General features: G+C 35.3%; 1 protein-coding gene across 1 annotated transcript in view; it reads right to left on the reverse strand.

Annotated features, from left to right (window-relative positions):
- Positions 1 to 1,270: 1,270 nt before the first annotated feature.
- Positions 1,271 to 27,038, reverse strand: part of LOC131033963 (DNA polymerase alpha catalytic subunit) — a 67,760-nt gene continuing 41,992 nt past the window's right edge. Inside the window, exons 6-32 of the mRNA XM_057965288.2 lie at positions 24,906 to 24,970; positions 15,901 to 15,991; positions 15,568 to 15,756; positions 15,155 to 15,318; positions 14,776 to 14,890; positions 14,339 to 14,518; positions 14,086 to 14,199; positions 13,805 to 13,924; positions 13,401 to 13,721; positions 13,108 to 13,200; positions 11,269 to 11,390; positions 11,069 to 11,141; positions 10,932 to 10,988; positions 6,936 to 7,028; positions 6,375 to 6,500; positions 6,186 to 6,283; positions 3,969 to 4,014; positions 3,693 to 3,806; positions 3,473 to 3,556; positions 3,156 to 3,269; positions 2,792 to 2,881; positions 2,609 to 2,691; positions 2,271 to 2,520; positions 2,100 to 2,153; positions 1,876 to 1,995; positions 1,702 to 1,776; positions 1,271 to 1,590 (exon numbers count right to left, since the gene is read on the reverse strand). Of these exons, the coding sequence (XP_057821271.2) occupies positions 1,444 to 1,590; positions 1,702 to 1,776; positions 1,876 to 1,995; positions 2,100 to 2,153; positions 2,271 to 2,520; positions 2,609 to 2,691; positions 2,792 to 2,881; positions 3,156 to 3,269; positions 3,473 to 3,556; positions 3,693 to 3,806; positions 3,969 to 4,014; positions 6,186 to 6,283; positions 6,375 to 6,500; positions 6,936 to 7,028; positions 10,932 to 10,988; positions 11,069 to 11,141; positions 11,269 to 11,390; positions 13,108 to 13,200; positions 13,401 to 13,721; positions 13,805 to 13,924; positions 14,086 to 14,199; positions 14,339 to 14,518; positions 14,776 to 14,890; positions 15,155 to 15,318; positions 15,568 to 15,756; positions 15,901 to 15,991; positions 24,906 to 24,970 (3,198 nt within the window). The 3' untranslated portion in view covers positions 1,271 to 1,443. The remainder of the gene's footprint in view (positions 1,591 to 1,701; positions 1,777 to 1,875; positions 1,996 to 2,099; positions 2,154 to 2,270; positions 2,521 to 2,608; positions 2,692 to 2,791; positions 2,882 to 3,155; positions 3,270 to 3,472; positions 3,557 to 3,692; positions 3,807 to 3,968; positions 4,015 to 6,185; positions 6,284 to 6,374; positions 6,501 to 6,935; positions 7,029 to 10,931; positions 10,989 to 11,068; positions 11,142 to 11,268; positions 11,391 to 13,107; positions 13,201 to 13,400; positions 13,722 to 13,804; positions 13,925 to 14,085; positions 14,200 to 14,338; positions 14,519 to 14,775; positions 14,891 to 15,154; positions 15,319 to 15,567; positions 15,757 to 15,900; positions 15,992 to 24,905; positions 24,971 to 27,038) is intronic.

Genomic DNA, 27,038 nt, shown 5'->3' on the forward strand with positions numbered 1-27,038 from the left:
TTCTCTTCAAATAGCTATCTATCAACAGAACGATGTAACATTTCTCTACAAGGGAAAAGACATGATCTCCTACAACTGTAGGATATTAAAAAACGTTTTTAGGAATCAATTTCAAACATACTAAGCAAATCATTATTAATGTTCGTTTGAGGTTTTTCCTAGATTGAACTAGCTATCATCTTCAAAGAGACATGAGTGGTTGCCTTATACTGCAAGCTCTTACTCAAAGCATTATGCCAAGAAGTTGGTATTGCACTTGCAATGAGTACATTTTTAGTTAAGTTGGAATTTGGAGATGCTTCTAGATTTTTAAGCATTATAGTTATGTTAGAAAGCATTTTAATATTCAAACACTCTTTGTTGCATCTTTGTTAGTTCTATAATGCTATTGTTGCGCTCTTTGTTGTAACATCATTGTTCTATGGTGTTATAGTTGTGTCTTGGTGTTGTAATCAATGCTTGTTTGAAATATTTTATTACTTTTTCCAATTAAAAATAAAATTGAGTACAATTTGCAACAAGGCAAGGAAACACATAATTCCTAATTTTATTTGCAATACAAAAGTCATCCTAGAGGCAAAATATTAATGTCCCCCAATGACCTTTCTATGCTTCAAAAATTATCTTGGTTTATAACATTGCAACACAATTTGAAAAGTTTCCCTAATCAATTGTGAGCTATAACCTTCATTTTCATGTTGTTGCCCCATTTTCGCACTATTACATTTTATATCATTGACAAACATTCCAAACAAATATTTAAGTAAATCCCTCTTAATAAATTTTGAAGTGATTCAATTGAACTTTATTCATGAATGATTAAGTTTTAAGAATGTCCAACTTTAGTCATGAATGATTAAGTTTTATAATATTTTGTTCACATGGCAATTGTATTGATTAACTATTCAAATTGATAATCGTAAAAACATTATACTAGATTGACTTTTCTATTAAAGTATATCATACTTATTATATTCTTTATTATATCCCCGAGAGGTTTCGTAAAAAATTAAGATTTAAGGTTCATAAATTGTATGCAAGATGCATATCGCATTCAATGGATATTAAAACTGGAACATGACAAATTTGTCGAATAGAGCTTGTATCAAGTTATGCCTATTTTAATAAACATAGATATTCATCAAACCACGGCTATTTTTCATCTGCTGTAGGCTTTTTTGTAGTTAAACTATTTATATATATCATCAATAGCTCAACTTTGCTATATATTACAAATCAGATCCCCAATAGAACACATGGCTTACTGGTATCACGAATCAACTCGAAAATTACATTAAAAAAAATGATTTGGTAATAAAATGGAGAGCAGCTAACAAGAATATGTACAAGGTAAGCCTATGTGGGTAAAACTAACGATAAAGCGAGCAATATCGTTAAATTGGTACAATCATACACTAATCCATGTTATGGATTCAAAAGAAGTTAAACACCAACTACAAGATTATCAAGGTTCACCCATCCATATGCAGAACGATCCCTTATTTCACGAATAGTTGTTGCTGCAGCATCAATTGCAGGCCGCACTTTATCTAGGCGTTTCTCAGCAAGAATCCTCGCACTATATTCCAACTGCAAGAAGTTGTTCTTAGTAGTTATATAATTGCTTTTGTTAATTGCAAGTGTATAGAGTGCTAAGAATGAGTTTGATAAATACTAATGAAAACCAAGGCAAACGCATACCTTTTGAAGAACACGTGGGGCATCAAGCAACCAGCAAAAATATGTAAGCTGTTTATACAAGTCTACCTCGGTATACTGTCAATTATTGCGACAAAATTTATATGCTGGATTTAATTATAAAATATTATTTGGCAAAATAAACGCCATAAAAATATTATCAGATCTGTCTCTTACCTGTCTGACAAGGCGACCATTGCAGCGAGGATAATTTGGACAAACAGTTCCCCTTTCAGTATCACCTATTACCCGCAAGGTCAACCTTCTGGTTGTATGCTTACACATGTCATCATCACACTGAAAGCAGACAAGATTAGAACAAAATCAACCTCGTAGCAGAATTCATCCTTCTCAGCTACGTTTCACAAAAGGAATTTTAAGGGATTAAGAAAGAATCATACAGTCATAATTCCTGTATAATAGAATGCAATAAACTTCTCTGCCTGCCTTTTCACCTGCACACCATAAATGTATTTTCTTTGAGCGTGTAAACTAGAAAAACCATTTACTTCTAAAATGAAGATTTAAATAGTTAAAATCCCTAATATGGAAAGCTCGAGATCATTACCAACCTGATTAGACAACATTGCAGGAGAAATTATGCTTGGATCACCAGTATTTTTGCATTTTGGACAATGAAGAAAGTACCCACATTTCTCAGCAGCTTGCATTGAAGTGTTGAGTTTTGAATCGCCTTGATCAACATTTTCAGCGCTATTCACATAATCTTCGGATGAATTAACCATGCTTGTGACACTAGGGCACTCAAAACTAGTAGAGCAGTGTGGACACACTATAGTGAATGGCTCACAATCATGGTATCTGTGGAAGAAAGCTCATCTGATGAGAATCAAAAAAAGTTTTTCTATGAAGCAATTAGAAAAAAATAAATTAGCATCCGAGATCACACCTTTCACCATCATTCAGAAGAGTGGCAAAAAAAGCAGTTGCTGGATCCTTAGTAACAGCATCAGAGCCCAGTTTTGGTTCAAACTAAGGACAAAAATCACCACGTAGTAGCTCTTAGCTAGAGTAGTCAGAATTCAAGGGGGTGGGGAAAAACTGAACCATTCAACAAGATAGTGATGCTCACCTTAGATGGCTCTAGTCCAAGAGAATCAGCAAGTCGCCCAGGGCTCGTGCCTTGGATAGGAGCACATAATCGAGATACAACCGGATGAATCTGGAGAAATAAGAAATTTGAACCATGTTGTTAGAGCATCTCTGTCTTTGTTAAATCACCAGCTAATTGTTATTATGTGGCTCGACCTTATCTATGTTTTGTCATTATCTTTAACAAGATTGTCAGTTGTAGCCATTGCAGAAATCCCTGGCATACTTTTGTTCTCATTAGGCATGGAAAAATATAAAATAAGCGTAGTGTCTCCCAGAGTTCTTGAATCTTATGAAATCCAGCATTCAACTCTAGCACATTATAGGTTTGGAGTTACATATACCTGCTGTGACAGATAATAATCAATGTCAATCATCCAGTTACCACTATCCCTTTTCAATTCATCTGGATGTCTTGCCCTTTCAGCAATGCCTGTTGTAGTTCCTTCCCCAGATCCCTATTTAATCAAAAAACAGGGAACCAAAACTTGAGTCTCGTTTCTTTACATCATCCATTATAAGTAATGGCGGAAAATCTAAAGTTCAAATCAATACATATTACTGATTTGACTGACAAATACAGATGTGCGTTCTAAAATTTTATTTTATACACATTTACTCCATTTTTATCTGGCAAAAAAAGAAGAAAATGCATGTATACCTGCTCACGACAAATTATATAAGGGACTGTATCACCTACAGAACATCCAATTCTATGACCACTCTGCTTCATTCTTAATGCCACCTGAGAATAAATTTGAGACAGATAATTACCCACAACTCATTACACGCCCAGATATACTTAATGGAAGATAAGGTGAACCTCGTTAACTGGAAATTCATTTTTAGAGATCCATTAATATAGCATTTTAAATCCTTACCAGAACATGTGGCTGGTTTTTGGAATCCGTATAATCTTCTGGTGGCTTAGTCAAAGTTTTCGTAATGACATATTTGTCTAGTTCCACCTCGCCACTTCTCATTTCCTCTTGCACCTAAGATACAATTTAACTATTACTACCTCTCCCTTCTAAGCTTTAGAATTACAAACCCAAAGGCAAAATTGTAATGCATAAGGCCAACCACCATCTTCCCAATAATTATTGAAACATGGTCGTAGAAATCTTATTCAAGATCGACATGAACCTAATATTTACCTTTTGCAGCCTATTATGAATAGCTTCCACAACATCTTCACAAGACCTGAAAATAATATCATGGAGACATATTCTCAAAAATAATGCCAAATAAACAAGAATTGCATTATTACACAGTACAACTTACTACTAAGCAAAATGCTTTCTGCAAACATATTATTTCCACTAAAAACGAATAGCAATGCAACATAATTAAATTACCAAACAACCATACAACATCACAACTATATTAATCTAGGTGTGGAAACTGTCCCTGATCCCAATGTCCCAGAGATGGAGGCATGGGAATGAAATGCCTCTCCCTCTGCCTTCCCTGGAACCTGAGCCCCAACTAGGGGGCAACATTTCCCTCTCAGGGGTTCATCCAGGGAGACCCTCCTGTGAATAAAATGCAAACTCGTGATCTCATCTTAATAGTGGTGAAAAGTTCATTCAAATGCTAGTCAAGAGCCTTATTCTAGATAGAGGTGAAGTAAACGTTAAACTACCAAAGCATGGAAGGCTGTCTACAAGTGTCAAGAAAATATCCTTATCCGATGATTTCTGGGAAATACGCTGAACCATTCAAACTTATTTTTTTGCTAAACGATGTCTTCAATGTGTCTCCAAGACTGGACAAACTTACACCAAGCAAGGTAAATTCACCATTGTTATCACTGAACCCATTTCAAATTTACTTTGTATGGGCTCATGTTTATATTTTTAGTAGATATTTTTAAAAATTCATGTTTGTAAGACTTAAAATTATTTTAGTTCGTGTGACTTATTTTTAGGTTCCTTTTATTTCGAATTTCTAAACCACCATCCCCAAAATCTGGAAAATAGCTTGTGATCCCTGAAACTTGGGGAAATACTGGGTTTCTCCAATCAGTAAGTAGCGTACTTCTTCCAATTTTACAAGATTCACGCAACTCTTCTGAAGAAGGTGTAACATGGAAAATCTAGTGAAGTATTCATACACATACATTCTTTTATAGATTGCTGAGACCAAGTATAACATACCAGAATCGAATAACAGAACATAAAAGCTATTTATGGAAGTGACTACTCTTTGAAATATCATGACTTCTTCCCTTATTGCTTTGAAGCTCACCAATTTGAGCTGACAATGAGACGATTTCTGTTTCTATTGGGCTGATATTGATATAAGTTGGTTGATTCTATTTCCACAATCTTACTGATTTCCATCCTTCAATTTTTTCTAAATTGTTCACTTGGTGTTTAATCACTTTCATGACAGTCAAAATTACTGTTTACAATAGTCACATAAATTTCCCTCATGCTACCATGTCAAGTTTATCAATGACTTATATACATACAGCCTATAGCATTCCTTTGTAATTTGGTTAGGAAAGCAGCACATACCAATATGACAGCAAAACTGAATAACAGAAAGTAACAGTGATCTATAAATATTTGTTTATTGTGATGTTATCTTTTCAAAATAGTAAACAAACTAAACTAGAATATGCTAAGCAATTAAATCAATCTTAGTGTATTTGTTCCTCGACTATACACAAAGAGCACCTAAATACCCCATAAACTGTCTGAAGTGTTCTGTTTGGACAACCATTTAGCTTACAACAGGAGAATAACATATAAGAGATGGAAGAACATTGCGCTCAAGCAGGTAAGTGCAATTTAAGAAATAGAAAATGAACTGTAGATTAATTCATTTGACAGCATGGAATAAGAATAAGATGGCGGCGCTTAGAACAACAGTTTGATGCTAAAGAGTAGTTTGTACACTGCAGACTTTTGAAATACTAATTCAAAAAAGTTTTTCTTAGGGAACTTGTTGAAAGGAGAAATGCTACAACAGCAACTTTGTTTAGAAAACTCTTCATGACATCAGTAAGCTTGGAAGTGTAAAGCTTGTCACCTGTGAGAGAGAGATTTCTATTAACTTTGGAACGGATGCAGGAGGTCCATTTCAGAGTCACGCCTCAAGCTGCACCTCTTGAGGCATTCACATGAAATCCAGTCAAAGACATTTTTTTTTTCTGTTAAGAATGGGTTACTATTTTTCTGATTCTGGCCTAAGTTTTCTGGCTTTTGACAGATGGTTAAAGAATATGTCTAGGATATTGGGCCTTGAACATTTAATCTGGTGTCCTAGTTTCTCTTTCTAATGTAAGCAATAGCAAGCAAAGAATGTCATGTAAAGCATACTCTTGCAAGAAACTTTTCAATTAAAATAAAAGTTACAAAACCTACCCTCCGGATAAAATTTGCTCCAAACAAAAATTTCCTATTTCTTTTGACAACAAACTCCAGTCCCGGCGAACAATATCAAGTCCCTTTTGTTCAATGACCTTCACATGCAGGATGAGATTCCTTAGTGACACAAATCAAACAAACATAAAACATTTTGGAGGGAAACTGTGCACTTATGTAAACACAAACCTCATATGCGGTACCATCCTTATTAAATTGCACTTTAACTGCTGCATATTTCTTTTTCTTCAGGAGAAGCATGCGCTTATATAAACCATCAAGATCTATTTCCAAGCACTTGTATTTCTTGTTGACCTGAAAAGTACATTAAATAATATTTTAAAAGGCGAGAATCAATTTAACTTACTAACACCTTTTGCTTCCACTCCTGTCCATCTCTACGCATCTAACCACAGGATCTGTAGATGAAAGATCATCATCCGGAGCCTAGTTTTCTACATAATTAGATAGTTTTGGGTGCCTCTTGTAAGGAAAGGCAGACAAAAGGAGTAACTAAGCAATTTAATTTATCCCTCTTCTATATAACTCCCTGCTGTTTTCCATTTGGATACAAGCATACAGTCAAAAGATGAAAGTACCAATAGGGCTCAACTGGACTACTAGCATGCAATATTCTATTTAAAGCATAGAAAGACATATTCAATGCTCAAAATTATCTCCCATATTCAATCATCAGTTTACATATTTTAACGCATAGAAAGACAATTATTTTTTGGAAGACAGAATCACCTCTTTGATGACCCTCCCTGCTACCATCTTGGCATCTGTAACATCATCCAAACCGCTGTGGATCATGATTGAATCTGTATCCCCATAGATCACCTGCCAAAAGATTGTGCAGGATTCAGTGTAAATCATAATTTCCAATTCCTCGAGAAAGAAGTGAAAAGAACCAGTTGAAACAGGCTGACTTCTAGATATCCACAGCAGCAAGATAAAGATAGAACAAAGCCCTGCTTATATTAATAGTAGCTTCAAATGAAACACATTGTACAGTATTTTTTCACTCACTGATGGATATTTTGCATATGAATATTAATTTACTTAAGGTTTTGTAGATCATTATTTCATATTACTTTTTAGTTTTTAGAAGTTTTTCATGGAAAAGCTAGAACTAATATTTAATTGAACCACAATATAGGGATGTATTACTTACGTTGCACAGATATGTGCACAATAACCATTGTAGATTTGCACCCAGAGGCCAGTACAATGAGGTAAATTTTCAAAAGCACTTGTATAAAGTTTGGCAAACGTAAAATATATAATCTCTATTGATGTATTTCATAGAAAAATATACAAATATTAAATATTTATATAAAAGCCTAGAATTTAATGTAAATTGTGTCATGATGGATTTGAATTCCCTCCTATCAAAAACGAGCAATGTTGTTAACTTATGTCTTCCCTTTATATTCTTTCCGATGCCTTTAGTTCCTCTTGCTGTACATGCCGTGCTGATTCATCCCGATATATTCACTTATATTCTCTATCGGTATGACGTTCATAGTTGGGCTGTCTTTAAACATTTTATTCAGATTGAGCAAGTCTGACCGATGAAACCAATCCTTTGTTTCACCTTTTCTGGGTGACCAATGGATTTCCTGCCAATACACTTCACATCTTCCTTCGTCAGGGTGACTTACTTAAATTCTTATCATGCTTCTGGATTCGATTGTGTGCAAGATTTTTATCATCAACATTTCGAATCACACTTCATGATTCATCATCAGGATGAGAGTTCTAATGATTCACATCTTTCATCTCCTTAGAACTCTCATCCTGATGATGAATCACAGAGTGTGATTCGAAACATTGATGATAAAAATCTTGCACACAATCGAATCCAGAAGCATGATAAGAATTTCAGCATGGATTGTGGAAATCTGATAGCATTAAGTGACTTACTTAATCGGCCTGGCTTTCAAAGTTTCATCTCGATAGTGTTAGTCTTGCCGATTCATTTGGCTCTCTTTGTTATTTGCATCGGGGTGACTCAACCCGATATGCCTTTATGTACCTCTATCAGTATGATTTTTACTGTCCGGCTAACTTCTGGGATCTCACTCCAACTTTATAACTCCCATCGATGCCAACCTCATCGGCCAAACTCTTCCCAATGACCTTCTCGTGGATTTCTAACAGCATGACATATGAAATCGGGTTGGCTTGTTTAAAATCACTCCAATAATAGGAGTCACACCGATGGACTTTGCAATCGCCTTTCATTTATTGGCACAATGATACATCTCTCCTTGATGATTATACAAGTTTGTACTGGCCAATGGGTTCTCCTATTAGGAAGACAATAGCAAAAAGTACACTCAAAATGTTATTTCTCATGGGTGATGTTTCAATCGGTACGACAATTATAGAGCCTGCCTGATTCAAGATTTATTGTTCTTGTTATTCAGTTTATGTGATGGGCATGATCTATCAAAGGGGTTGTACATTTGAGGTCATTTTCTTGGATATTTTGAAAAGAATAGGACAGTAGTGGCAAAATTATGAGGGCTAAAATGGATAGTAGTGGTAAAATTTGGGTAAGGTGACAATACTCCGGAGGTTTTTTGAGTTCATAGGGCTGTGAGTTTTTCAGAACTAACTATGATGCAGACGGGTTTCCCCTTTGACAGGCATAGTAAGTATAGTATATATATTTTGGACTTTGAAGCTTTCAGACTCTATATTTTACTTATATATATCTATACCGACAGTTTTATATGAGAATGTGGCTTCTGGGTTTTGTGCGGTTGGCTCCCGGTACAGAGGTTTTGAGTCAATATTTTCCCTGTTTGCTCATATGCATATATTTATATTATTATATACGGATAAGAACAACTTGATTTATGTATGGGTATACATATACAAATATGGTACATCAATACCCATATATATACCAAAACATACAGATTCATATGTATATAATGATATAGATATAGATTTATTTAACTGCTCTGTTTTGGATATATTGCCTGAATGGTTAGCTCCGTGAGGTATCCGGGTCCTTTTCACTTTTCTGTGGAGCTTTATTTCTCTGGTCTCCATCGTTGGGTTGGATCTGCAATTGATAATTGATCTATTCTTGTTCATGTTACCTTCAAGTCTGAAGATTCTTTCTCCCTGCTATATGGGCTTCAAATTTCAGTTATACTAATATCACTTTAAGGAATTCCTTATTATTTAGAATTACTTTCTCTAATCCAACATTGGTTATCATGAATTAAGCATGCTCAGTTTTAATGTTTGACTACATAGCATTGCAGGACAGGTGTTTAAGCCTTGTGTACGGATATACTCAAGGATCAGTTTTGGCACGATGAACAAGCACTAAGGATACAGAACAATTGAGGATAGCCGGGAAAGTATCTGGATAAATGTGGTCCACATGTACCGGACTTTGAGTAGATTTTAGGGAAAGGAGATAGGATCCCATGTTAAAAATTATATGCTTAATTGGCAATAAGCCAGTATTTGTAATTTTTCAAGCTATATTCATTTGAACTAGAAATATATATTCCTTGGGCAAGGCCGGAGGTTTTCTTTCCTCAGTTCTTTCCTACCGCTGCCCACACCGAACCGGGAATGTAAAATTTTATCAATTAATAATATATTGGCTATGGCCTATTACCCAACAAAAAAGGAAAAAACACAACGGAAATAAAATGAGTATTTAGGAGGTAAAATGAAAAGGTCCTCTTGTAAGATGTGTTGGCTACTTTGTGGCGTATAAAATTGCATTTGCCTTAATAATTTATTACTCACAATAAGTACTTGTGTGTAAGTGCATTCTGTTGTAGAGGATGGAAAGGTGTATATCTATTCTGTTATATGAGGCGAAGAGGCAGGGGAAAAGGTGTGATATATTCTGTTGTGCTGATATGTGTTACTCTAATCAAGTTGCAATTGAGTAGCTTTCTTGCAATATTTAAAAGTTGCACAATCGAATGAAATATAATACAACATGAAAAGTTGTGATGTGCCAAGTTCTCTGTTATGTCCCCTGTTTGTGAATGCCCTAGTTCTGCCCTAAATCACAATTTCCAAATAGAAAAGAAATGGAATAGGGTTAGTGATATAATTTACCTGACTGAGACCCTGCAAACAGGTTAGAAATCGCTTATAACAATAAATCATAAAACAGACCTTAGTTAGGATTATCTTTTCTTGATATCTGTTAAACAATCTATGAAAATAGTATGCACACATTGCTGTGAATGTTTTTGGCTTTGAACAAATGGAACGGTGATGTTTGGACGTTATAAATCATAGCATTTTGAGGTAGAATCTTTGTATCATACTCAATTATAATTTTGTTGTGGTTTTTACCTTTTAAAGCTTTTTGGTTAAAAGCTCTGCCTTATTTGTTTTCTGGTTAAAAGCATACGTGGAATTTATTCTTTGTATATTATTAGAAGCAGCTGTGCTTTGTAAAATAAGCAAAGAGCAGGTGTAAAATATCATTACACCTGACTCAACTGTTAGTTTCAGTTGTCACCTTCGTGGGTGATTTTACATTGTAAGCACTCTAAATAAATCACACCAATATCATTTGCAATTTTTTTGTCTAGTTTTGAAGAAATGAACCTAGGCATACCATGCCAATCAAGAATAAGTTAGCTTCAAAAACAGAGTACCTTTAGATTAATATTCATTGCAAGAGAAACCTATGTTTTTCACATTATATAATGGAAATCTGTGAACATTGGGAGAGATTTGCCTCACCTCAAGGTTTAGAGAGTTTTGAACAAGATCAACAGTACTCTGTAAGATTTCCCTTCCCTGCACAGAAATTAAGTTAGCTCCTGAAAATATAGTACAAAAGTTCCAGAAGCACAAAGTATGACATATATTTCTGTTACCTGTGAAGTGATAAGCTCTGCAAGTGGCTTTGCATAGAATCTTGAGTTTGCAAATCCTAAGCACCCATACATGCTAGAAGTAGAGAGTGTGCAAATACATTCCAAAAGTCAAGTCAACGAAGTAAACTCAAAATCTGAGTTCGCAAAAGAAACCATTAAACATATTTCGTAAGGATTGAAAATCCAAAAAATGTGCGAACCTGTTTGCAGTTAACTTTAATGCTTGTTGCTGAATGTCAAGCTGTTGAAACTTCAGAGGATCGGATGTGTTTTTTAGCCATAACTTTACTTGTCTCCTCCTTCCAACTAAGTTTTTTAACAGCTGTAAGTTAAAAGCAGTGAGCATGACTTATTTAGGTTTACAAATCATAAAAAATTGAGAATAGCATTTTCCCATGATGAGATGGAGAAACGAATGCTAATAATACCAATTTGAGTCATCAACAAAATCAATATTCAATTACCTAACAAATGAATTTGTAAACAACTGTAACTAAATTCCTTTCTTTCAACTTATCATAGAGTATGCATATCAAAAGTTAAGGAAAACATTGAACAACACCAAACACCACAGAAAATAGAACTAATAGCATTAGATAACAATAAATGTCAAGCAAAAATAGCAAAAAAATTATGTACAGCATGTACTTAAGAATAGCTACCAGGTACACCGTCTGCTTTGGATTAAAGCATAGTATTGAGATTGAATTCTGCCATAACTTGCAGGCAACACTTTGTACTCAGACTTGGAACCGGTAAATAAACTCGGTAAAACACAGCGTGACTCAGTTAAATACCACACATTTTAATTATATAAAAAGTAATACTAATCATTAAAAAACAGAGAGAAAAAAATTTGATCAAATTCTATAATTACAACTTAAATATTAAGGCACTATAAGCTCACTCCAATCCAAAATGTATATTAATCCATTGTTAGTGAAAGAATTAAATCAGCATAGTGACACTTGCATAGAGCTCCACACTAGGCTAACATCTCCATTCTTAAAAATTCCTGATCATTATAAAACACCAGCACCAGTATTTGCTGCTCCTTATGGAATCATCAACACTGGTCTTTGCTACTCCTAATCAAAACATCAGCACTCGTCTGCTGCTACTTACTGAAAAATCCACAATAATCTTTGCTGCTCCTTGGCAAAACATTAACACTGCATTTACTGTTGCTTTTAAAAAAAAATCGTATTTATTAAAGTAATATCCATCGTAAACTGAAACAAAGAACCATGAATTTACAGATAATAGATCTGATGCAATATAATGTCACCTATAATTTCACATGCAAAAGGATATTAGTTTACTCTTATGAGCATTCCCCAATGCAAATGATACAAAACAAAATCAATGATTCCATGGGAGATTGAGGTAATTGTGTATAAACTTATACTGTCAAGCATTTTGAGTGTGCCACTTAGTTGTAATGGAGTGCTAGACATCTGTTAAAATGGTGAAGATAATGCATGACAAACAATAATTTTATACAAAAAGAATATAGATGTATGCTGGAGCAATTTTTATTGGGTAAAACACAGTTACTGGATGACACTGTAGCAAAGTTGTAAAAAGAATCTATTTATATGTTTTACAGCTAATTATTAATGACGGATTGAGTTTAGTTTTGTAAGTTCTTGAACATGATTAAAATTCATTTTGTTGGCCAAAGTCCCATGCTTGTCTGCCAAGATTGTTACAAATAGAAGACCAAGTCCGTGAAGTCAAGGCCACAAAACATGTAAACTATGGTTTAAAGACAAAAGATGGAGGTACAGTTCAATGACATTTCAGGTTTTGATAGCATCTCAAAACTACTGATGATAGAATACATTTTCTAGGGGAGTCGTGGATCTTTCCTTGGATCTAAGTAAGGAGTTTCTTCAACAGATTGACTAAAGTTCATTAAAGAGAATAAAGAAAGCCATTGAAGACTCCTTTCAACCTAGAAAACAATCCTTTCTATCACATTTGAAACTAATTTCAAAACAAACTTACAATTTATATCATAAACCAGAAGACATTACCTGTGGAAGAACACCAGGAATCTTGCTCGATGGCAAATTGGGTATAGATCCATCAGATGGGCGTTCAACAGTTGTAAAGCAAACATTGTACTCCTGCAAAAGACATTAAAAACTGAGCCAATGAGATAAAATATGCCATAAATAACATCAAATATAGTTTGCCCTCTAAAATATCCCAATACAAATGCAATCTAATTAGAAACTGTTTGCCAGCATTCTTGTAGAATTGCTAGAACATTGATGCTCGGCCTAGAAGTTTCAGTCCAGCATTCTTGTAAAGTTTCATGGCTAACCTGTATGATTGAGGGATAAAGACTGTTGAAGTCAAGAAGTAGAATGTATTTGTCATAGAGACCTTTCTTTGGTTCCAGCACCAAGCCTCCTAAGTATGCTGGACCCTTCTTGTGCTTTCCATGATTAGAAGGCTCAATGCCATCATCAACTACACCAAAATCAACTTCTTCACCAGCATCTGCAACCCCACTATTTGAAGCTAATTTTCTTTTTGATGCAGTGAGCTCTTTATCTCGGGCTGACATTTTGTCTGGTACAATATATTTCCTTGCATGGAACTCATGCAGCAGAAGATACTCAACTCTTTGTGCCCTAGCCCCCTGCAGCCAAGCATGTTGATGATTGTATTTTTTACTGGGAAAATCAAGGCACGGAATAATTTAATAATCAACATGCAATTCACCTGTAATGTTTTACTCCAAAGATTCCCACTAATATTTGTAAGTTGACGTGTCAATGGAAGCACACTTAGGTGAAACATCAATCCTAGAGACAACCAAGCATCTGTTTCAGCACACTCAACCTGAATTGATACCAAGCCAACATACTTAGTTGAGTCAGTACATCATAAAAGAAAAGCCAATCCGACAAAACATTCTTAAAGGTTTTCAAAATTGAACATCTTATTACATTCCAATGGATGTAAACAAAGTATTATTTAAAAATATCATAATTGAAATCTACCAGTTCCAATAGGCTGGTTGATGTTTGATACATTATAGGCATATCAACAGGATTGATTTCTTTTCTGTCCCTTCCTAGCTGATTCTTCGCAAGTTGTGTCAAAGAGTAGCTGACCTACAAATGAAGTCAATATAATAATACATAAGATAATAAGACCCCACTTGAATTAGAATACCTAAAAATATCAAATTTAACAGCAGTTTTCTTAGGACAATAGTACCATAGCTGTTAGCTTCAGAAATGGAAAAAATACCTCTTTCAATAGTTCACGGGCAGACAAATAAGTATCACATAGCAATCGACCTGCAATACAAGCCATGAGTCCTGGAGTTGCTCCCATTCCAGAGCTATTATTTCCTTTGCTCAGCTTAGGCATTATAGAGCGCTTGAGCCTTCCAATTTTGGACCACATGTTGCTAGGCACCTTGCATGTCTGTTACAAATAGAGAATTTACATTTATCTACCAAACAAAGGTTTAAGCCCTTAAATTGAAGCAGCAAATATTTACAAGTACAGACCATTTGGCTCTTTCCTCAAGATGTCACACTTTAAATAGGACTGGCCCAAACAAAAATGAGTTTTAAAAATAAACAAAGTTATTTAGTTATAAAAAATTCAACCAATACAATCTAGCATAGCATGTTTTGTCTACCTATAGCTCTTAAAACAAAACAAAAAACGCTATTTACCTGTGCTCTATGTAGTACAACATCAAGATCAAAGCCTGATATGTTGTGCCCAACTAACACATCAGGATCCAACTGGTGTAGTTTAATCATCAGACGATTTAGTAAAGCCCTTTCACTGATTCAAAAACAATAATTTCCAATCAATTAAATCTAGGGAAAAAAGCATCTGCATTAGATGTTAAACGATCTATCTAGCTGATATCTTCAACATTGCTGCATTATGATTCATCTTTTATAAATTCAAAAACAATATCTGATGAACATAAATAAGCATTTGCAAACATTCTAGTTCCAGTCAGTATCAAAGCAAGCATAGGCAAAGGTAGCAGCATCCTAGAGCTAGTTACAAAACCAATTGATCAAGTGCAAGAGAACAGACCTACTCTCATAACTCAAGACATTCGAACCAGCTTTAGCATTTTTGTTTGCAACATCTTTCACAAACCCCATAGGAAATATACCTCCATCAAGCTTACGTAAAATCGAAAAGTGACATAGGATACCAGGTTTGTTCCACTCTGCCTTTGGCATTGGGTAATCAATCTGCAAAGATCGATTAAGTGTTTTGCTTTAAGACAATATATACATTTTACAAGTATCTTCACAGAAACAAAACCTGTACAAAAGTTTCCATTTTCAGACTGCAAATAAATGAAGGCAGAATAAAACAAGGGACCTGAAAAAGCATTGCCTGTTTTCCACACATAACTTGGCAACTTGAGATCAAAGAGCCTTCAAAAAGTAAAATTTGGCAACTAAATAACTAATTACATAGCTAAACAAGATACATACCCTTGTCCTATGACAGCAGACAATAGACACGCTAGCAATTTCATTGATATTGTGTTTGTCATTAATCACAGTTTTTAGATTAATTGCAGCAACCACCAATGGAGGAATCTCTTGAGGAATACTCGTGGATGCTGCCACTTTTATGTCCTTTGGAGACTCTACATTCACTTCAAATTTGCACCAGCTCACCTGATTTCAACAATGATATTTAGCGTCACATAACAGAATAATGATTGACTAAAACCCTCAAAAAGCAGACAAATGCAGAACTCCGGTGATACTCCTATACCCATATTGAGTTGGCAACCAAAGCAAGCATGACAGATATCTTACCCGAGAAGAACTTGGAAGGCAGGCAGCTTTGGAAATTGAAAGCCAAGCTGGACCTCTTATTCTTCTCTTAATCAGAAATAATTCTAGTGCACTGCAACATCAAAATTACTTATTAATAACTCAGAAATATGCAATCTAACCAATAAGAAATTAAAATTGAAAGAGCTCAATTTTAAAAAGGTTTCACATCAAAAATCAGTTTACAAATTAGGAAGTTGCTATTTTCACAAGCAAACTTAGATGTATCACGTACATCATATAAACACAAAACGACTAATAGAATCAAATGACAATAAAGACCAAGCAGCTGTACACCAAGACATCCAACTTTGTGGAGCCAGTTTACGCAAATTAAATAGATTCAACATCTTGAGGTACCTCCTGAACTAATAAAATCCTATGCTTGCTATTAGAATCACACTACACAAAGCAAGAGAAATACCTATCTTTGTAAAAACTAAATTTTTTCACTAAAAGACATGTACACTGTCATGTTTTCCATATAAAACTCAAAGTAGGCTGTCACAACCATCCACAGATACTACATTAACTGCAAGTATAAAATTGTAGTTTGTAATATTTTCCATTAGTGTGCCAAGCAATAAAGTTCAAAAGATCAATATTTCTCACTACTAAACAATATGTTGTTCTACTGTATATAAGCATTAGTTTATTAATCAGAAACAAAGTTGCAGAGAGCATGATAAAAGAACTCTGTAAAATGATTGAAGTAGACCAGTATGACTGAAAAGTACATGGTTACATTAGAAAAATACTAACATAAAACAACCATAGCAATGAGACATAACTGAACACTGAAGAACTGTAAACATAACAAAAGGGAATAAACCTAAAGTGGTCAAGAACCACATGAACTAAGTATGATAAATAGCCCTTCAAAGAAAGGACTGCTTACACAAGCATGGAACTAAATGAAGATCACATTAGGAAACAATGACCTGAGATTAAGGCTGATGAATCTCTCATCATTGTATTACCATCTATTACCAAAAAGCAGCCAACGCAAGATATAAGAATGTTCATATGGGAATGCCCAGAGCTGAAGGGACCAGACTGGAAAACCCTAAAAAAAGAACCCTTGTAGAACCTCTATTAACACCAAGGCCAATGAACCTTTGTGGGGGCGGGGAAATGAAAAAGAAATCTTGCAAAACATGTTCATCTCCATGACTACAGTTACAGAAAAGGGGAAGATCCTTGACACAAAAAAAAAGAAGATTCATAGCACTTATAATGAGGGCAACCTGACTGAGACACAATAGTGGTAGTATTTGATAATAAACATCCCTTCGCTGACCTGTTTCAATCAGCATGAATCAGTCCAAAGGGCTCTTAATGAGTCAAACATTTGCAACAAACTGAATGGAGGCAATCACCTTGGTATAATGATGTTTTTAAGATAATGCTAAAATTATAAATAACGTATCTGAAAATACTAGATTTTGTAATATCACTTGAGTTATATAATGAAAATCACCTAACTTGTTCCCATGAGCATGAACCAGAAATATCCAAACCACACTTAATGCCTAGAGGAATTGCAACAAGCTGAAAGGAGGAAATATCATTGGCATCATGATGTTATAAGATGCTTACTAACATTATCATTATGTGAAAATGGTAAATTATGCAAAATCACCTAATGTTCCACAATGACACGTCAACCCCTCCCCCCAAAAAAAGGTTTTTTCGAGATCAGAATGTCCTCAAAACAACAAGACATCAAGGGCTTGTACACCTGCCACCCCCTACCACCACCAACAAGCAAGGGACATCCCCAAGACATTTCCTTAAAGGATTAATGTTTCCACGAGATCCAACTCAAATTAAGTCATTAAGAGGATACCGAGAGATCCTTAAGACTTATAAGAAACTTCATCACAACCCTCAAACGTCCCCAAAAACTGCATCTATCCTCTTGTTGATGTGTATTTTGTACACTATCAAACACAGAATAAAATACCTAAGGGTACCTTTTCCTCTCTTGAATAAAGCCTCTGATTGCTGAAGATATCTAATAAAGGATCAATTAGGATGACTCCAAGGTTCTTCGATGTAGGATCTCTACGTGTGGATAAGCTGTTTGTGGTATGATGTGATTTGCTGGAATCACAAGGGGACTTACATTTGATGATTGAATGTCTGATCTGCTTTGAATATTGCTAGAACACAGGATCTTACTAACTTTGATTTGAAAAAAAAGGAAAAAAGAGGAGGGTGAGGAAAGGATCTAATTCTAATACTAAGAATGTAGGAGCAATGAATGATCTTTGATGAAATTCTAACTAAGTCTTGTTTTGACATCCCAGGAGCATCTCCACAAGGTTAGTGCGATCTTCGAAGGAAAGCTTTATGATGTTCAAATCATCACTGCAGGCATAGACACCATCAGGTTGATGCATATCAATGAAGAAGCGACAATTGAAGTTAAGCTTAAGCTGAATGATTCCAGTTGACTACACAAGGCAAGTCTGCAATCAACAAACTGCTAGTAGTATGGATATACGAATTCCACCATCAATCAAGCACATTTCTTCCATTCATCTAATAACACGAAATCAAATATGAGAAGTATAGAGACCATGCAAATTGTCGAATCGACCCATAAATTTCACCATTTCTTCAATGAAGTTACAAGTCTTTTACAACAACATCTTGGCAACAATCTTTGCCTTCTCTCTCTACTCTAATTGCTATTCTATCAACTAGCTAATCACCTTCTAACTACTCTCTATTCACTGACTCTATTCTATTAGCCTTTACAAATGAAATGCCAGGGCTTATATAGTGCCCACAATACAATTCGATGGCTAAGATCAATTTGAGATCAATGGCCAAGATTCAATAATGAAAACCCTAATTAGGGTTTGTTACAACCATTACATAACATTTAATGCTCGACCAATGAAATAATTGTATTGCTTGGACACATGTCCTCTCTAGAAAATTCCACCAATGGATAGCCGGGGTAGGTACATCGAAGTTTGTGCCACCTTCCATGAGTTAGGTACATTGAATCTAGACATGCTGAGGTGGACCAATCCGACTGGAGAAGTGATGACTAGGATGCCACCTCGTCTGACACTTGTAACTTGGTAGATATTCAACTTGATGTTGTTGAGAAGCTAGCTTTAATTAATTCATCTAGAACTATCTACTTCTTCAACGAACCCTTGCTCTGACTTCTTTTGTCTCTGATGTGCAGGATGATGATGTACCTCAACTTGAAATGCTGGATTGGAAGAGGTCGCCCTTGTTGATGTTTGATCGAAGAAAGCCATCCTTGTCGATGCTAGGCTGGAGGAGGTCGCCCTTGTCCTTGCTTGATCTTCTTGGAGGAGACCGTCCTTGATCTGGCTTGATTTTCCTTGAGGAGAGTCTTCCGACTTGTAGATCTTTCGAGCTTGGGAGTTGCCATCTTGATACCTACACAACATTTCACAATTAATAATATATCTTGAAGTGTAGAAATTAGGATTCAAAAGGAAGATTTAAGATTTTAATTAGGAAACTTCATGATAAATCTTGAGTTATCATTTCCTAATAACTACGCAATTTTCAAAAACTTGAAGTTCAAAATTCACAATTTCAACATTGGGACTAGGATGATCTCGCCATACCTCCACTTGAGAATTAATTCTAAAAAATGATGCAAAAAATAAGGTGAATTTTGGCTAGGCGAAATGTAGATCAAAGCCATCTCTTGAACAAATTGTGCCTCCTCTAGCTTGAAAAAGAATTCCACCTTCCACTAGCTTCTTCAAAATCTGGAAATTCGCCTTCAAATGTCTTCAAAAAATCTGGAAATTATCCTCCAATCTAGCAAGAAATTCGCCTCTCCAATTTGCTCCTCCAATTCACACTTGAAAGGATGATTGAATGATTTGAATGATGAAAAAAAACACACCTCCAATATATAGAGCACTCACCTTGATTCTTGTTGAGGCCGACCTAGCAAATAAAAGGTAAAATAATAAATAAAAACCAAAAAGGAGTAGGCCGACTTGTCAAATAAAGGCAAATAATGCCTTGTGCGCTCCACATTTAATTTTTTTATTTCACAAAAATTAATTTTAAATGCCTTTATAATAGAAATTCAATTTTTTGAGGCCCAAAATTAATTTATTAAATGCCAATATGTTCTTTATCAAATGCCAATTTAATTAATTTTTTTCAAATATTTCGAAGTTGGCAAGTTTGGCATCTCATGCGATTTGGAGGATGTCAACGTTAGGATATGGCAAAAAATAATGAATGCACATGTTAAGCGCTCTGGTCCCTTGGAGAGGGACAGGAGCACTTTTTTATTTTTAGGCTAGGATTCTCAATTTTTAAAGTCAAACCTTTGTTCACCATGTTTTAGAAAATCCTTCCCATCTCATACAACTTTGCCTTAGCATAATCTCAGAGGGAATTAGTTGTTTTCATAAAAAGCGCTCTAGTCCTTCAGTGAGGGACGGGAGCACTTTTGAGTCCATTTCATGAATTCTTGATCACATTAATCTTCAATTTACCCTCAAGGCGTAGAATATCACATTTCACTCCATCTTGAGCCTTGGTAATAAAAATATCCTTTCAAAATGCAAGGTAAATGGTCATATTTGGAAATTGCGCCCTGGTCCCTTGGTGAGGGACGGGAGCACTTTTGCCAGTTGTCGTCAAAATTTGCAACTCTCGCATCTCAATTCCACTTCAAGGCATTTTAAACACTTTTTCAAACTTGCGCCTTGGCCTCAATTTGTCCATAATTGGCGAGAAAGGCTAGATAACATGTTAAGTGCTCTGGTCCTTCAGTGAGGGACGGGAGCACTTTTTCAACTTCAAGCTTATCCGGCCTTTGCTAGCTTCCCAAATTATCTTCAATGGGCTAATCATGTCCTCTTCCATTCATTTCAATCACAAACTTGCCTTGTCTTTGCAAGAAATTTACACTTTCTAGGAAAATCGCTCTGGACCCTTGGAGAGGGACGGGAGCACTTTTTGCATCTTGGTGTATTTCTTTGTTCTTTTAAACCTTCAATCGCGTCCAAGGCATAAAACATCCTTCGTCCTTCCCATCCAAGTCAAGTTTTGCCATAAAATATCAAACAAAGAGGAGAAACTTGAAAAAGCGGCATGGTCCTTCAGTGAGGGACAGGAGCACTTTTTGTCATCTGGGTTGTTTTACTCCTTTGTGAACCGCTTAAATTATATTCAATGGACAAAACATGCCTCCCTTAACCTCTTCAAATCATAAAATCACCTTAACCTTGCAAAGATAGTGTGAATTTGAAATTCAGTGCTCCGGTCCTTCAGTGAGGGACGGGAGCACTTTTTGCCCTCTAAGCCAAATTGTCTTCACTTTTCACCTCGAAATTCCTTTGCTAGGGAAGATTTCATCTTACTTCATGCTATGAATAGAAGTTAATGTCCAATAAAGGTCTAAAATTGTGCATATAAAGAAAAGTGCTCTGGTCCTTCAGTGAGAGACGGGAGCACTTTTGACCTTCTAGGCAAAAACTTCATCATTTCATTGTTTTCAATCAAGTCTGGATGTTCTATCATGTTCATTTCGTCCTTCACTATGCCTTTGATGTTTCAATTTGACCAAACGAGGTCAGGAATGACTCCAATAAGCTTTTTCGCCCTAGTCCCTTGGTGAGGGACAGGAGCGCTTTTCGCTCTGGATCCTCAGTGAAGGATAGGAGCGCTTTTTGACTTTTAGAACTCTCTATCAGGATAATTTTTATGGAATATAACATTTAAGTATAAGAAATTTCTTATACTTTAAGTTATATTCCATATATACTTTCAGGATGTTTGAGAGTGGTTTCAGACCTCCAGGAGTTATATTGCAAAATCTAGTTTTTTGAGGTTTTTCAGTTTCCAGACTTAGTCAAATTTCAGGATCAGGACACCACTCAAGCAGGACTTGCTATCCATGATCTCCCTAACAGCACTCAAAAATGCAAAGGCCAACTGACAAAACCCTAAAAGACCTAGAAAACAAACCCTAAAAAGCAAAAAACATGGGTCCCCATTTGCAATGGGGCGATGTGTGAAAACGCTACAACACCTCCACACTTGAATCATTAAAAAGTTTTTTTTGGGGGGGGAATAGTGGGCCGCTAGCACTAACCTTAAAAGTCTTAATGGCCCCACCCATACCCTAAACACTCAAGAGACCTTTATAACGGGCATTCCCCCTCAATCCAAATCACCATCAAGTTTGCCATTGTATTGAACAAGAGTCAGCTATGGGAGCAAGGCTGCAAGAGCAAGCGACAACTCTTCACTAATCAATTGCTCATACATATTCATCAAGCCTTTAAGGTAAGCTTTGGTCCTTTGTAATGTCCCCATTTTTGTAGCCTCTTATGAAGTTTTAGCCTTTTGGCTAAGTGGAGAAATAATAAGAAATTAATTAAATTAATTTCTTATAAAGTCACTAAAATAAATTAAAAATGAGAAAGTGACTTTATATTTAATTAAATAGTGACTAAAATAAAATATTAAATCATAAAGTCACTAAAATAAAATAATATTATTTTATTGCAAATGGAACCTCTAGAAGCTTCTGGATGTGGAGATAAAAAAGTATAAAGGGAGATCAGATTGAAGCTTCAAGGAGATTGGAGATTTGGATTTGGAATTGATGAACTGATGCATTGCATTAGTTGAATCTCTAAGGATGCAAACCTTCAATAGATTGATAGAAGGGTTGGACGAAACCCTAGTTCTTCATCTTGGGAGTAGGTTCGCAACGAAATCTACATTGGTGCCTAATTTGTGAAGTCTTCTTTTGAAGACAAATTTGCAGCTGAGAGTGGAAGATACTCAATCTTCTATATTGGGTTCATGTGGTTTTTCAGACTTATCCTGGTGGAGCCTTAAAACCATTTATTTTATTTTTGTTGAAGATCGCTTGGGAACCTTGTTGAGAGTGTGCTGTTCATTTCTGATTTGAGGCCGAATTGTAATGTCTGATCCTCAACCACAATTTTGGTCATATCTCAGCGCACAGGCCACGAATCATTATTAGAAGGTAGTAGCAGCATTGGAAAGGAAGGGCGAATCCCCTAAGAACATTTTGAAAGAGAAATTAGGAGGTTGCAGGCAGTATTTCCGATCTGAAGTCAAATCGTACAGTTCCCTTGTTTCCCACAAATTTGCTCACAAGTCCACTTTAGAACATCAAACTTCATCTTGGATGATAGCGCTACAACTTGGAGGAGGAGGCGATCCTTTCTAGGGGTCTTGGCAAAGAGTTAGAAGCTGATTACAATTATTATCAGATTCCATTGTTGCAGCAAAGGGCAGTTCTGATACAAGTTCATTTTGGCTCCTATTTCATGCATTTGACTTCCAAAACTTCACTTAAGATTGGCAATACATCCCTGCAACTAAGGCAGCCTCTTTGGTGGAGAATCGAAGTAATTGCAGCTGTCATATACTGAGATTTCAGACTGCATATCACAGCAGCAGGGGCGGCATTAGTTAAGGTTCGATTTGGCATATAGAAGGGTGATAAACAACGAGCATTGCTGGCTTCTCAAGGCATCAGGTTCTTACAAATTGCTCTCATTTGTAATTCTTGTAGTGTGAATGCATTAATGTAATCGCAGTCCTTGTGTCCTCGAACATTGTGAAAATTGTCCATTAATGACAGCTCTTGTAATTGATCTAAAGCTGCCTATATTTCATGTTCTTAGACTGTCATTGTAATGATAACTCATCCATCTTATGAATTAAGGAAAAGCAATCAAAACATATTTACATTTGAATTATCACTTAATAACACCCTATAATCTTAGTCATATTTAAAAAACTCAGACTCGACAAGGCCCGAAAATGCAACTTAGTAAAAATTTGCCAAAACTCGACCAAAACCTCGACAACTTAAAAAATTGCTTAAATTTCATTAAATATGCACTTTTTTGCAAGATTCAATGACAAGATGTATCCAATGAGTCAATAAATTAGTACATAAAAGAAACAAGATAAATCTAGTTATATTTGATTGATTTAATGGCAAATCAAGCACAAAATGGCATCCTCATGTGGAATGTTGATGGCTAATAGTCTGAAACAAAATGAAAATAGCAAATTGTTTTTGTAAAACTAAAAGTAAACAATATATCAAAACATTTTACATCTTCCTCTTCCCAACTCTAGTGAAGACTAGGGTAGAGGTAGAACTAGAGGGTCTAGTCCTAGGAGTCCGTTGTGGTTCCTCCACCTCGCCGAAACAAGGTTGAGGGTAGCACCGCTCACGGGGTTTGAAGGTGAAAGAGAGGGAGTAAGAGAGATAGGTCTAGATCTTGATGGAGAGAGGAGAGAGTGAGATAGAGAGCGATAGAGATAGGAGATAGGGGAAGAGTGATAGGGAAATCAATAGGTCTAGAATTTAGGACAGATAAAGTGAGATAGAGAGAGCAAGAGAATGCTGATAGGAGCCTACTAATAACTAAAATTTGATTGTCTGAAAATTTATAAGATCTTTTAAAACCCAGAATTTGCATTATAACTCCTAGAGATCTGAAACCACTCTCAAACATCCTACCAATATATATATGAAATATAACTTGAAGTATAAGAAAGGAAAAAGACATTGAAATGTGACTTTTACTTAAAAGTTATATTTCATGTATATATTCTAATGAAGAGAATCAAACTGACTTGAAAAAAAATTAGATAATTTTTTGACACGTCTAGGCCTCTCTTTTTTATTTAATAGAGTTTTTGTGAAAAACTCGCCAAAAACTTGACTCCAAAAACTCAACAAGTTTCTGCCGTAAATACTTGTGAGTTTTTCAAGACTCGACAAGTACTCTACAAGTCTTGCATCTATGATCTTAGTCATGCACACTCAAAAAAAAGTAAAATATATCCCACCATTACAAAATGTCAATAAGCAATGAAATAATACATTTATTGCCATAAAGCATTACCACTATTTATCAAAAATGTGCAAAATTATGTGAAGGGAGCGGTGAGCGGCAAACCTGGAGTGAGTACCAAAAAGGGCAGAAAAATGATTTCCCTTCAAGTCAGCTGGAAGAGGTGGGTCCTGCAGTAGTGCAACATTTAGAATGTGCATGTAATATTGTCAAGAAAACAAGTTACCAAGTTCTTAAGACTTAGTTGATATCAAAAGACAATATTTCAAAGGTCAAGCTACCAAGTTCTTAAGACTTAATTGATATCAAAATAGAATTTTTCAAAGGTCTAAGAAAGAGCCAATGTTAAATAAGTAAAATGAGTGCAACATGTGTGGAGAATTATCAATTCATAGGAAAAAATAGTAGAGAATGGGATGAATCCTTTGTTTATGTTGAAGTCAACAATGGAATTCTCCCAAAGACCTCAAAGAAACATAAAACCCACCCAAAGAGATTCTTAACAATTCATATGAATTGAGTGACAAACAAAACGGTCCTAATGTTAAAATGATTCAACCTAAATATTTATAGCCCATGTTATTTTTTAACGGTCTCTATTTTTAGCACAAAGTGACTATATTAATTTTCAGCCTTATGTCATTTTTAGTATTCTTTATTTATAGCTTGGAGTCAACGATGTTTAGATCTCTTGCCATGCAAGAGAGATGAACATTAAGTCATAGTTTATAATAAATTCAATCTACAACTTAACAAGGTTGCATGGTTTTATTTTTAATATTGAAGGATACGATTTCCTAATAAAAATTGTATTTCATAAAATCATTCTTGAAGTAAATGTAATAGTTAGTTTTTTATTTATTTTCATGTAAAAAGTTTGTAAACAATATAGCTGTCTTTTTGCACCTAGTTTTCTCGATCAATGGTAATTCGCCTGCCCATGTATTACTAGAGTTGATATTCATTGAGTATTCAATGTTAATAATTCTCAAGGACATCTATTACACCTATCTTGCTTATAAGTGTTTATTGAGATGTCTTGTTACTTGTGCAAAGTGTTGAATCACTTTGACAAATTTGCAAGCTTTGTATTGCAAGTGAACTTGAAAATCTAGATTGTGGCTTTGTACTGAGTCCTCATTTAATTATCAACATTCACAATTATGTGTTATTCTATCCAATCTGTGTTGCACTTGCATTATCTAGTCTTTGTTTTTACCTCAATAATGCAAATGTATAAAAAAAAGATTCATTTCAACCAAAAGCAAAAAATGTTTTGCCTTGTGTTTAAGGAGTGTTTCTACAACTCACAATATGCAAACCAATGTTCCACGAGGATGCATCCCCTCAAAAACAAAAGCGCCACCTCCCCATAGCACCACCACTTTTGCCACCTCTGTTGAGGATGTTGCCAAGTTGCTTGCTATATGGCACATGCCATTACATACCGATTGCATCATTTAACTTCATTAAAACAAGTTGGCCTTTCATGGGACACTCACAAAGATGATATATTGCAGATTTTGCCTTGAAGATTTCAATTCACCTCTATTTTTATATCAAGACTGCCAACCCCACCATTGCTCCGTCGCAATCCCCCTATCGTCCCCAAACTTAGGCCCTTGGTCCCCTAGCCCCCAAAACCTATCCTTACATCCCCCCATTAGGAAAGTCCATGGAACTATGATGCAAATCCAGAAAAAATATGCATTTACATTTTTTTGAACATTAACATAAACACCCCAAAAAATATTGTAAAGATTGTAAATGTCAAAAATATGATATAAGATTATCATTTTATCATATGTCATTTGTTCAAGCCCTACGACTTTCTGTTTTAGGTACGTATCCAATCCAACCTAGGAATCATCTAGGATCCCACCCTAAACTTGTAAGCCCATCCAAGATGAATCCAACCAAACCTACTCATTCTAGAAGGTTCTCTTCTTATAGTTGACTACACATCACAATTGGCATCAAGTCTCACACCACTTTGTCTCTTATATTATTATAAAAACTTGATAGCAAACTAAAGAACATTATATTATTGTTCAATAATTTCATAATCAACACATAATTGTCCACATGGGTTTGAAGGTCAAGGCCTCATATTTTAAGCCCATTGCAGCAGATTGTAATGTATTTCCTGACAATGAATTGATAGATCATTTATATCATATGTAGTTTCATTGATTTTTGCTACTTGTGTTTGACCTTTGTGTATTCAGCTACATGATT

The sequence above is a fragment of the Cryptomeria japonica genome, chromosome 7, assembly GCF_030272615.1.
Source record: "Cryptomeria japonica chromosome 7, Sugi_1.0, whole genome shotgun sequence".
In the NCBI taxonomy this organism is placed as follows: domain Eukaryota; kingdom Viridiplantae; phylum Streptophyta; class Pinopsida; order Cupressales; family Cupressaceae; genus Cryptomeria; species Cryptomeria japonica.